A 12,863-nucleotide genomic window follows, 5' to 3' on the forward strand; every position below is an offset into this window, starting at 1 on the left:
TATTGAAAGAAATATATATATTTTTAATAATAATAATAATAATAATACGAAAACAGTTTTGTTTTTCTCTCCCACCCAATATTCTCATCCGGAATTTTCACAATAGATACTTTACATGGAGTCGATATTTTGATGAATGAGATGATAATTCCACCTCCGTTCCCGCGATAACCCTGTAATATGCTTCTTCAATCATAAAAACAAAGTTGATCAAGTTTAGAATAACACAAGCTTATCACGTGGGAACAAGCTTTACTTTACGTAAAATACAAAAATAAGATTATTACCAGCAAACTCCCATTATTATATGCTTTTCTTATTTAGTTTATCTATCCATCACCATTTCAGTAGAAAGTGCTAATCTAGACTTAAATTATTTAAAGATTTGCTCTTTCCAAGAGACTGGATGTTACTTTATCATTTATAATTAAATCCTCAACAGAATTATTTCATCATTATTCATTGAATTATTTAAATGGCTCCAAAATGTTCCAAGCTCTAAAAAGATTAGTTATTCTAAAAACAAGTCCTTTGTGTTCATTCGCGAGTCATACAGGAGTTTCATCTTCCTCCAGAGGTCTTTGGACCAGATGTGTTAAGCGTTGATAATGTGCATGGAAGCCATGAGGTGCCGTGATGGGCAAATGGGAACGCAGCAGGCGTCAAATTAAATAAACATTGCAGATATGGTAACGGTCTGTTGACCATCGCCTATTTATGAAGTTGATTATATGCCAAAAGACCATGTGAGTAGATGCCCATTTCATCCAGCTGCATGTGTCTAAGGGCAGATCTTTGAGCTAAAGGAGTCAATATTGTATAAAAAATAAATAAGTCTTAGTGGGCCAGACCACAGTGAGCAGGCGTTGCCTACTCCAGGCCACAAAGGCCACCAACAGGTCAGGTTTTAAGGATATCCCTGCTTCAGCACAGGGAGTGCAGTCATAATGCCTGAGCCACTGATGAGCCACATGTGATGAAGCAGGTATATTCTGAAAACCTGACCTGTTGGTGGCCCTTGAACACTGGAGATGGCCACCCCTGACAGAGGTATATATTTTGTTTAACAATATGTATTAGGCATCAGTCTATAAAAATGATAAATATCAGCAAATGTCATTCAGTGCCTTATGACAAATAATAGTGACGTACAAATAAAGATATAAAGAGTAACACACATATAAGCTGAACTATGTCTTACTCTGGTCTTGGCTTCGATTTGCCCTCCCCGATCCAACAATAGCTTCACCATATTTGTGTTTCCCCTTTTAGATGCCACATGCAGAGGGGTAATTCCATTCTGTACCACCAAAAAGGGAAGAAAAGAAACATGTTTACTTACAGCACATTTATGTCAAGGACGTGAGAACAACATTACAACGGTCACTGGCCGGGCCTCAGAAATCTCATCTGACAAACGGGCATACTACGCGTGACCTTGTGCATTGAAGGTTAATGGGCTATTACAAATGCATATTAACCAACAATTTGCAAAACATTACACACATTTTTCTGACCTTCTGATGAATTTATCTTTACTCAGTTTTCACCAATATTTTTTTGTTTTTAGATTTTCTCACAAGTTCAGCCACTACGTCCTAATCATGCTACCTAAGATTTGTTCTCCTCCTCTCATGCATTCTGAATATTCACTTACAAAACGTGTTGCGACTGGACTTAAAACCAATGTGCCTTGAAGGCAAAATGCACTGCCCCCTGTTTTTGTTGTTGTTATGAATAGAACCTGATTGATTCTTACGTTTTCTGAACCTGTGTGGCCACAGGTGACCTGGGATAAAACAAGATGGCTGCCTGCCGACAACATCACCTTTTCCGTTGTTGACACTTTATTCACATCACACTATATAGTCAATAAACTGATGTATTCCACGGTAACTGAAACTGGAAGCAACCCAGCAGCCATTTGACAAAATGAGTACGCCCTGGAATCAGGATGATCATGTTTATCAGAAATTGTGAAAAAAGCAACGAGAGGGGCAGCAAATTAATCTACTGTAGATCCATCTACCTATTGTATCTGTTTTTAACATATTACCCTAAAATTATATGAAGGGAAATGATGATAAACTTTGTATTTTTGATATATTCAGAATTGGAATCATTACGCTGTCCCTGAAATAACTTTGTACACATCAAACTCTCATATTGCATTTGGTGAGGCAACAAGTCTCAGTGTATTTCCCTATCTGAAACAAAAGCACAGACGCCCCCAGCTTCAAATTACAAGAGAGGCTCCAAATGTCTTGACCTATTTATGCTTCACTGGCGCTACGGGCGTATTACTCCATTTTAACTTTGGTGTCATTAAAAATACAATTTGGTGCTGGAATAGCAGTGTCTTTCAGCCTAGTGAGGTTCAAGATGGAAAGACAAGACTCAGCAATGAATTCCCCACACAATCAGTAATAATGTGCCCGGCCTACAGTACAGTGTGTAAGCAGTGCCGGACTCGCGCGTACGATAACTACTGTAAGCTACAGTTAGGGCCTCACAATATGAGGGGCCTCACAATATGAGGGGCCTCAAAAACAGAAAGAAATCAATGCATTTCAGGTTTTAAAACTGGATGATAAATAAAGCAGATGTGGGAAAAAGAAGATTCTCTATAAATATGGCCATTTTCGTTCAAATATGACCCTAAGCATCATGTGCATCGAAAGTAACAAACTTCGTAGGTTATCATTTGAAGATATTATCAATGACTTTGCTCTCCAAAAAATCACGAAAGAAAATGTTTTAATATTACTGTATAATGAATGTGATGTGCAAACACTGCTCATTTTAGCGCTACACCGTCATCTTTGTATATACTGTAACAATTCTAGCATAATGCTTTCATTCATTTCAGTTTCATTTTTATATTTTCAGAAGTCCCTTCAGTCAGAATAATACTGTACTGTACATCTTTTTCTCATTTTTGGGGCCTCTTAAACTTGATATAGCTCCGGGCCTCAGAAGGTCAAAGTCCAGCCCTGTTTGTAAGGGTGACTCATTTGTACATTAGCACATTTGTTCCTACTTACTTTGACCAGATAATTGTAGGAAATTGTCTCTTAAGTAAACTGGAATGTATTTGTACTCCTGTTATGGCAGATGTCATCAAGAGAAACAACTGATCCCTGCTAATTGGAGTTATGGTTACAATCTATGTTTATGCAGCACAAGCAACAAGCATATCACGTCTGTTTCTCAATAGGACAGAATTGGCATGGTGTGCTTCAAGCAGCAACCTCCCCCAGATACAGTAGCAATTTCGTTTTAACCTGTAAAAATACAGGAGGTCTCAGGGAGCTCAACCACGGTTCATCCAGGGACCCCCCAGTTACTGGGCAATAAGATCATTTATATGTGCCAGCTATGGCTGGAGGGTCTCTATAAGAGAAAACCACATCCTAATGATTAAAAGTTTTTTTATTGGAGATAGGGCTTAGCCTTGGTCCAAGAGTCAATAATTATTTTCCAGGAGATTATATTTTATATTGTTGGGCAACCAGGATCTACGCGCATTGCGGTTGAGCTCCACAGGACCTCCACATCAATCAAAGTAAAACAAAAATATTATATATATATATATATATATATATATCTCAAATGAAAATATTACTGTATACTCATTTGCATGTCTTAGACAGGTCTGCAACCCCGCCTTTCACCATAATCACCCAGCACACAGCACTTCCACTGCAGCAAGGGATTCTGGGAAATGACATGCAAATGAGCACACAGTGCCACTTCTTGCTTCAAAAGCATTTTTAACATGGTTCCCTATAGTATAGTTCTGCATTTTTATATATAGACATAAATACAGATGTAGCAAGATGTTGCTGTCTCCGGAGCTGCTTCTCTCTGTCTGTTTGTCTGAGACACACACACACACACACACACACACACACACACACACACACACACACACACACACACACACACACACACACACACACACACACACACACACACACACACACACACACACACACCCCCGGAGACAGCAACGTCTTGCTACATCTGTATTTATGTGTATATATAAAAATGCAGAACTGCGATGCCGAGTATGTTTTTTGTTCCAGACAGCCTTTTACCTACTGTAGATCATATAAGAATAATAGATGACATAATAGGAAATTATAGATCTATTTGAGATCTGAGAATGCATTCTACACGTTTGCTTAGATAAGCTAAAGATAAAAGAAATTGAAAAACTGTTGATCAGGTTGTCAACTGAACAAACAGCTGATCATGACATCATCAGTGTAGGGAGTTTGAAAAAAGTATTAGCGCACAAAGAGAGAGTGGGCGTCTGTTTAGGGTATACAAGGTTAAAAATCACTTCACATGTTATCCATCTGATGAACGGAATAGCCCGAAAAGTTGTGCTGTCTGTGTTTGGCTGTTCAATAAATACATGTTGACAAAGAATATCAGAGACGTCTGAATCAGTGATATAGACGAGCACGGAGAAGAGTTTTTTGCCTTTATATGTTTCTGACCAGGCACCAGGATTTAAAGAAATATAAAGGGCGAGTGCAGTTGCACCTGAATTACTCTATATATCTCTAGCAGCACAGAGAGCTGCTTCAAACTTAAATGAATCTGATCCCCCAGTGAAGTAGTCCCCTGCTCCCCAGGCCCATGAATGAAGGCAGTCCTGTGGGAAAGGAACCGCTGTTTTATCCGCTTACAATGAACGGTTTTAAATGTGAGTTTTGTGAAGTTTTTCTTTGCCCCCTTTTTTTTTCCAAATTTTTTTATTAGGCATTCAAATATTTCACATTATACAGGTCATAAACGTTAATACAGCCTAATACAGATTTTCTCCTTTTATTGGTTAAAGAAACCAGAAAGAAAGAGGAAAGCTCATCGCTCCCCTGACCCTCCAGGGGCTGTGTGGGGAGCGTGAGTATGGAAACAGAGAACAAGAGTGGGGAAAGGGAGAGGAGGGTGGGGGGGGGGGGGGAGGTATGCCCGTTGCTTCCCGTGTCCTCAGTCAATTTTCGTTAGAACCTCTAAACTGTTTTTCTTTTTTTACTTTTCATATATGGTTTAGTGGCGTAGGGGTGCCATATGGGTTAGCCACGGATCCCATGTTTTGTTAAAGGAGTCAGTGGATCTTTTCAAAAAGGCAGATAGTTTCTCCATATTCATCACCTCTTGTACCCTATTTTTTACCGTTTGTTTTGAGGGGGGAGACACCTTCTTCCAGGCGGCCGCCACCGCACATCTAGCCGCTGTTAGAATGAAGGAGATTAATTTACTTGTTGGTCGGTCCAAGTCTTCTAAGGGCCTGGCCAACAGGTAGGTCAACGGGTCAATAGGGATTTTGAGGTCTGTGACCTCTTCTATTAATTTTTGTATAGTTCCCCAGTATTTTTGAATTTCCGGACATGTCCACCAAATATGTGCCATGTCCCCCTTTTGGCCGCAACCTCTCCAGCATAGATCGGACGCCTGGGGGTAGATTTGATTTATTCTAACTGGGGTAAGATACCAGCGAAACAGTATTTTATATATATTTTCTTTGATTGTGGTACATATGGAAGTTCCTGAGGCAGTTTCCCAAATTCTTTCCCAGTCCTCTCGGTCTATAACTATTTCCAATTCTGCTGCCCAATGCAGCATGTAGTCATGTGTGGGGGCTTCTATGGCCCTTTCCAATTCTGCGTAAATTTGTGTTATAAGACCTTTCTGGTGGCCTGTTTCTCTACAGAGCCGTTCGAAACCGGTGAGAGGGGGAAATTTCAACGTTGGGGATAAAGTTCGAATAAAGTGCCGAATTTGTAGATACTAGAACACATCCAACCTTACTATTTCATATTTGGTTTGTAGGTTTTGATAACTCAGGAACTCCCCGAAACTCAGGAGGTCAGCGACCGCTCTAATATTTTTTGCTTTGAATTGGTCCAATTGTCAGGGCACACAGCCAGGAGGGAATTTCGGATTTTTATAAATTGGTATGAGTTGAGATTGGGGTGTAGTGAGCTTAAATTTTAATTTGCATTTCGTCCAGGTCTCCCATGTGTGTCTCATTGGGCCTAACTTAAATTTACTGTTCTGCATGTCTTCCCTGCTCAGGGACCAAAGGCAAGCCGGCAGTGAAGGTGTCCCGGCGTAATATGATTCTATATCTAACCAACAGTATTGGTTTGGGTTGGTGTTCCAGACTACTGCCTGTCGCAATTGTGCGGCTTGGTAGTATTTTGTGATGATTGGGACACCAAGTCCTCCTCTTCCCCTTGATGCCAAGAGAACTGTCCTGGTAATTCTGGGTTTCTTACCCTGCCAAATAAAGTGGAAGGCTAGTTTTTGAATATTCTTTAATTCTGAGCCAGGGATGTGGACCGGGAGCGTCTGGAAATAATATAGTAATCTGGGGAGTATGTTCATTTTAACCGAGATCATCCTCCCGATCCATGATATTTGATATCCTCCCCATTTCTCTAGATCTTGTTTGATTTTCCGAAACAGGGTCGGGTAATTTTGTTGATATAGGGATTGGTAGTTCCTCGCTATCTTTACTCCCAGATATTTGATACTCGAGGAGCTCCAATGATAGTTAAAGTTTAATTTGAGGAGTTTCACCTCTGGCTCTGGCAGGCTTAAATTTAGTGCTTCCGATTTATCGTTATTGATTTTATAGCCTGATATATCTCCAAAGTCCCGGAGTTCTTTTTGGAGGTTAGGTAGGGATATTTGAGGTTGTGTAAGGGTTAGGATGACATCATCTGCGAATAGTGATACTTTGTGCTGCCTGTGTCCAATTTCTATTCCTTTGATGTCTCTATTGGCTCTTATTGCCGATGCCAGGGGTTCTATGGTTAATGCAAAGAGGAGAGGAGATAGGGGGTATCCCTGTCGAGTTCCATTAGTGATCTCAAATCTCTGGTTACTGCCCCCTGGTAATTTTACTGTTGCAGAAGGGTTTTGGTATAATCTACGGACTCCTTCTAGATATGCGTCTTTAAAACCGAATTTGCGCATAACATGGTCCATGAATAGCCAGTCTATTCTATTGAACGCCTTCTCTGCGTCTAAGCTGAGGAGTAGGGCTTTGGTCTCTGTGAGATGGACATGTTCAATAATGTCTATTATCTTCCGAGTGTTGTCTGAGGCCTGCCTGCCTGCTACAAATCCTACTTGGTCATTATCTATTAATCTCGGTAAGATAGGGTTCAATCTATTTGCGAGTATTTTGCTATATAGTTTGAGATCACAATTAAGCAGGGAGATTGGACGGTAGCTTCCACATTGCATCGGGTCCCTGCCTTCTTTATGTATTATGGCCAGGGTGGCCAGGGACATTGACGTGGGGATTTGGAGGGGGGGGATTTGGAGGGGGGGAGGGGGGGGAGGGAGGAGAGGGAGGGAGGGGAGGGAGGGGGGGGGAGGGGGGGAGGGGGAGGGAGAGGGGTGGGGGGGGGGAGTAATGGTACAGTTCAAACATTACAGACATTTCACATTTTTGTATAATGCGTCTAATGTACCACTCTGTGCAATAAATATACTATATACTGGTTGGAGATCGGCGAAGATACATTCAACTTTCTTTTATACATTTGCTTCCTCTGGGTATTTTTTTTTTTCCCCCCTTTGTCTTTGTATTTAGGTGGGGTTCTATATGGGTTTGCTAATCAGGGTAGGGTGAGGGGGGGAGGAAGGGAAGGGGGGAGGGGAAGGAGGAGGGGAGGGAGGGAGGGTGGAGGGGGGGGATGGGGGGAAATGGGGGAGGGGGGGAGAGGGGGGAGGGGAGGGGGGAGGGAGGGGGGGGAGGGAGGGGGGGGAGAAAGGGGGAGGGGAGGGGGTGGGGGGGGAGGGGGGGGAAGCGGGGAGGGGGGGGAGGAGGGGGGGTGACGGTACATTTCAAACATTACAGGCATTTCACGTTTTTGTATGTTGCGTCTATTATACCACTCTGTGCAATAAATATACTATATACTGTTTGGAGATCAGCGAAGATACATTGAGCTTTCTTATATACATTTGCTTCCTCTGGATATTGTTCTTTCCTCCATTATCTTTGTATTTAAGTGGGGTTTTAGATGGGTTTGCTAATCAGGGTAAGGTGGGGGGGGGAGGGAGGGGAGGGGGGGGGAGGAAGGGAGGGAGGGGGGGGAGGGGGGGAAGAGGAGGGGGGGAAAGGGGAGGGAGGGGAGGGGGGGTGGGGGGGAAGGGGGGGAAATATAAGGGAAGGCATAGGGGCATTTCAAACATTGCATACAATTCTCGACTTATGTATAATACAGCTATTATGCATTTCTATGTCATACTTGTATTGTAAGCAGTTTGGCAATCGGTGGGTTTGCTAGTAAAGGTGGGGGGGGGGGGAGAGGGGGGGGGGAGAAAGGGAGGGTGGCTGGGGACGTTTTTCATACTGCGTCGTATATATTTAGCTTACAGTCTTGTAATTTTATTGGGTATTGAACAGGTTAGTGGTCCATGAGCTTGTATATATCAGTCCCTTATGCTGTGATCTTGTGTTTTGGGGGTATGGGGGGGGGTGGAGGCTTGGGGGGACGACCAGGGGGGGGTATATGGAGGTGTGTGGGGGAGAGGGGGTATGTGTGGGGGAGGGGGGGGAGGGGGGAGGGTGGGGGGTGGCTGTGTGCTTGGGTTGAGGAAGAAACGGGGGGGGCCTTCTAAGGTATAACATTTTATTATGTTACTCACGGCCTCCAGGGCACCAACATCAACTTATGATTTTGCGTCCCTTAGATCAAACAGGGTGGTCCGGCTCCCCGGGGCCACAGCTGTCCTCCGTCTCTTGAGTTGATGAGTTTTTGTTGAGTCAGGATCTGCGGCTTACTCGTTGATGGGTCGCACCCCCCCCCCCCCCGCGAGCCAGGAGATCCGTCCCGCGGGATCGGGGAGACCGGCAGGAGGAGGGGGGGGAGAACATCCCCGTGACTGGGCAAAAAAGGCTGGATGTCGGGGCGGAGGGAAGCAAGGCCGGGGACCAGGCTCTCCACGCGTTCCGGAGGTAGGAAATCAACGATCCCGTTGCATCAGGTCGAGTCGGGTGGATGCCAGGTTTTCCAGGCGGCTGGCGGGATCATCTATTGAGCCATCGCGGGAGTAGGCGACTCGCGGTCCAGTGTGGAGAGCGGTGTTCTGCGTCAGCTTGCTCGGGAGATCGGCGGCTCATTTCCAGGTACGGTTCCGGTCCGATGGGGTGCTCTCAAAGGTGAGTATGGGTCCCCTCTCTCTCTCGGGTCCATGCAGGGGGATTTGTTTGGCCGCAGCGGCGGCAGTTACTGTTTATCCCTGGAGTGCTGGGCCACGATCCTCTCGGATGTCCGGGGAGGGTCCCCTGCTGCATCCTCAGAGGACGGATTGACTGTCAGTCATGTTTGTGGTGGAGTTAGGCCCAGGGCTCTTGCAAAGGGGGCCATGTCCGTGGGATACTTCATAGATAGGAACTTTCCATTTTTATTGACTGTGAGTTTAAATGGAAAGCCCCATCTGTACTGTATTCCTTTTTCACGGAGCAAGTTGGTCAACGGTTTTAGTTCCCGTCTGCGGTCTCTTGTTGCCTTTGATAAATCGTTGTAGACTTGTAAAGTCTCATTTTGGAAAGTTATTTCACCCATGTCTCGGCATGCTGAGATGATTTTCTCCTTGGAAGTGTATTTGTGCATTTTTATTATCACATCTCTTCTCCGTTTTGGGTCATCAGACTTAGGTCCTAATGCGCGATGAGCCCTGTCAATTTCAAGTTCTTTCTCCTCTAGCTCCCTGCACACCAGGTTGAAGAGTTCCAGGAGGTAAGGCCGGATTTGTTCTTGTGTGATTGTCTCTGGAACATTCCTAATGCGAATGTTCTGTCGCCGGTCGCGATTTTCTTGTTCCTCCATACCCTCTTTGAGAAGGGTGATCTCCTCACCCAGGCGGCTGATCTCTTCTTCCGCTTCACTCTGCTTTTGTAGAGATTCAGTGAGCTTGTTCTCTAGGGTGGTAGTTTTTTTCTGTTAGCCCTGAGATTTCCTTTCTTATGTCGCTCACTGCGGTTCGGAGTTCCGTTTGGAAGGAGGTTTGGAGGGTAGCAGCCATTCCTGCCAGTAATTCCTCCAGGTATGCCCGGGTTATTGTGTGTTCTGGGCTTGTTGAGGGACGCTCTCTCGGCTGGGTCTTTTTCCAGGATTGAGAAGTGGCGCCATGCGGTCCGTCGCCATCTTGGGGTTTCATGGTGCCTTCTCTCACTCGTTTAGCCGGCGAGAAGAATTTGGAAACAACTTGATTATTTGTTTTTTTTTGTCTTGGACATTCCCCTGTTGTTTAGCTATCTGATGGGGTAAGTTTTGTCCAGAATGTTGGGCGTAAATGTGTTTTTTTTTCGCTATTTCACTCGCGGGTCTCTGGAGCTCCTCTATTAGCCGTCCATGCCGGGTGACGTCACCGGAAGTGCCTTTCTTTGCCCCTTTAACTTATGACATGCAAATAAATTAGCTTTTAAATCAGTACGATTCCTAGGGGTTGGAATACTTTTAGGGCAGTGTTTTCTAACATGGGTTCCGCGAGAGGATCAATAGAGTGCCGCGGGATTTCCCCCATCTCCCAGAGCAGCGGGATTTCCCCCATCTCCCAGAGCAGCGGGATTTCCCCCATCTCCCAGAGCAGCGGGATTTCCCCCATCTCCCAGAGCAGCAGCAGTTGCTAGGCAGTTTCCTCCACCCTGATTAGCTGCTGCGGGTAATGCAGCCAATCAGGAGGAGGTGTCAGGAGCCTGGGAGGTGTGGCCAGGCAGAGGAGGAAGCAGCATGGGCAGGAGAGAGATGAGTGTGTGCATCTCTGTCCTGTTGTGTATTTGTTCTGTTGTGTGTCTCTTGTGACTCTCAGCCCCTCTGTCTCCTGTGACTATTTGCCCCTTCTGTCTCCTGTGACTGTCTGTCTCTGGCCTGTGTCTTCGGTCACTGACTGTCCTGTTTTAGGGGTCCCTCAGCAACTGAACACTGGGTTGAAAATCACTGTTGTATGGTTTACTATAAGCATGCAACCCTGGCATCCAAAGGAATCTCATTTATCCTTTGCCTCGGTCTCAGCACTAAATATGTAAGGATATAAAGCATGCGAGCAAACACGTGTAAACTTCATGTGTATAGACATTTCCAAGATAAGCTGTCAACAATTATTTATAGTCCTTATAGATTTGTATAGCTTTTTCCAAAGCATCAGTCGCCTACAATAGTTTAAAATGACAGCTACAGCTATTTGACTGTGTCTATAAGGGTGGGATGCAGTTAAAAACAAAGTCCCCCACAACTATTATTACCCTGGCTGTGAAGTCCACTGCAGCACCTCTGTTGAGCAAGAGTGTGGCCACATTTACGTTTCCATAGTGTGCAGCAATGTGCAAAGGCGTAAAACCGCTCTGCAAAAAAACAAGAGAGAGATTAGGTAGGGCAGGGAAGAGATTCCACAAGCAACTCATTCCATACGCCGGGACAAGAAAGCATAAGCCTTGCAATGAAAGGTGTCACAGCTTAGCATGGGAGCCCACAGGCACAAGAACATTAGGAAGAAAAAAAACGTTAAGCAGATCAGCCATTTTAATTATAGGAGGAGTTGAGGAAAATATATACATATTTCTATATTTCCACTCAGACCTATAAACAAACAGTTTTAGGGAAGAAAGAAGAAATTATTTGTGAATTGCTTCACTAGCTGTATGTGACTTCATTATACTGAGCTTGTTCCAATAAAATAGACCCATTATTAAAAGCCCAGAGAACAAAAACTAATCTATACAGGCATACCCCGCTTTAAGTACACTCACTTTAAGTACACTCGCGAGTAAGTACATATCGCCCAATAGGCAAACGGCAGCTCACGCATGCGCCTGTCATCACGTCCTGAACAGCAATACCAGCTCCCTACCTGTACCGAAGGTGTGCGCAAGCGGGGAGACTATAGAGCCTGTTACAAATGCGTTATTTACATCAGTTGTGCACGTATATATGACGATTGCAGTACAGTACATGCATCGTTAAGTGGGAAAAGGTAGTGCTTCACTTTAAGTACATTTTCACTTTACATACATGCTCCGGTCCCATTGCGTACGTTAATGCGGGGTATGCCTGTATATATATATATATATATATCTATATATATATAGATATATATATATATATAAATAAGTTTCCTGCCTGGGTGATCTATATAGTATATGGTTGTTCTTTAGGATACGTGCACACACCATATTCATTATATATTTTAGCTAAGAAGAGCCCAATTCCCTTTGGACTTTCTGTATATATAAAATAAATAAATAAATGACAGAAGAATAGGCAAATCATAAAGATGCAACAAAATGGCGTTAATTGGACCAATGTTTTGGCTACCCACTGCAGCCTTTATCAAGAGCAACTAAAAGACCACACAGTGAATTATATACCCTAAACACCCACCAGATTAGAAAACAACCATAAAACATTCCCCCTTGTGCAAAAATGGATGCACAAAAAATGCAAATGAGACATAGACATGACATCATCCCTACACCCTGTGGAGTAAAAATAAACTGCTAAAAAAAAATCACTAGCATGAAAAATAAGCCAAACTACACCATCATATAAACAAAGATACATGGCATAAATGAATGAGTTAGATAGAGTAAAAGAATAAACTCACACAGTGCGGGTCAAATAAATGGCGGTCCGTGTGTGTGTGTGTGTGTGTGTGTGTGTGTGTGTATATATATAATTATATTATTAGTTTAACCTACCCATGTCTTAAATTGCAAAGCCAGTACAACCAACCTCACACTGATGAGACCCAAAAGGTCAGAATAGCGGTCTGTGAGTGGGTTCACTGGCTTTGCATCTGATCCCAGGCTATGTTTAAAAGCTGTGTTT

At 43.8% G+C, this 12,863-nt stretch overlaps 1 protein-coding gene across 35 annotated transcripts in view; it reads right to left on the bottom strand.

Moving 5' to 3' along the window:
* ANK2 (ankyrin 2) overlaps positions 1 to 12,863 on the bottom strand; it is a 613,918-nt gene that overhangs the window by 147,433 nt on the left and 453,622 nt on the right. For all 35 annotated transcript variants that reach the window (XM_075616768.1, XM_075616795.1, XM_075616740.1 and 32 more), the window contains 2 exons: positions 11,282 to 11,380; positions 1,202 to 1,300 (listed from right to left, as the gene is read on the bottom strand). In XM_075616768.1, coding sequence (XP_075472883.1) covers positions 1,202 to 1,300; positions 11,282 to 11,380 — 198 coding nt within the window. The remainder of the gene's footprint in view (positions 1 to 1,201; positions 1,301 to 11,281; positions 11,381 to 12,863) is intronic.

The sequence above is a fragment of the Ascaphus truei genome, chromosome 1, assembly GCF_040206685.1.
Source record: "Ascaphus truei isolate aAscTru1 chromosome 1, aAscTru1.hap1, whole genome shotgun sequence".
In the NCBI taxonomy this organism is placed as follows: Eukaryota; Metazoa; Chordata; class Amphibia; order Anura; family Ascaphidae; genus Ascaphus; species Ascaphus truei.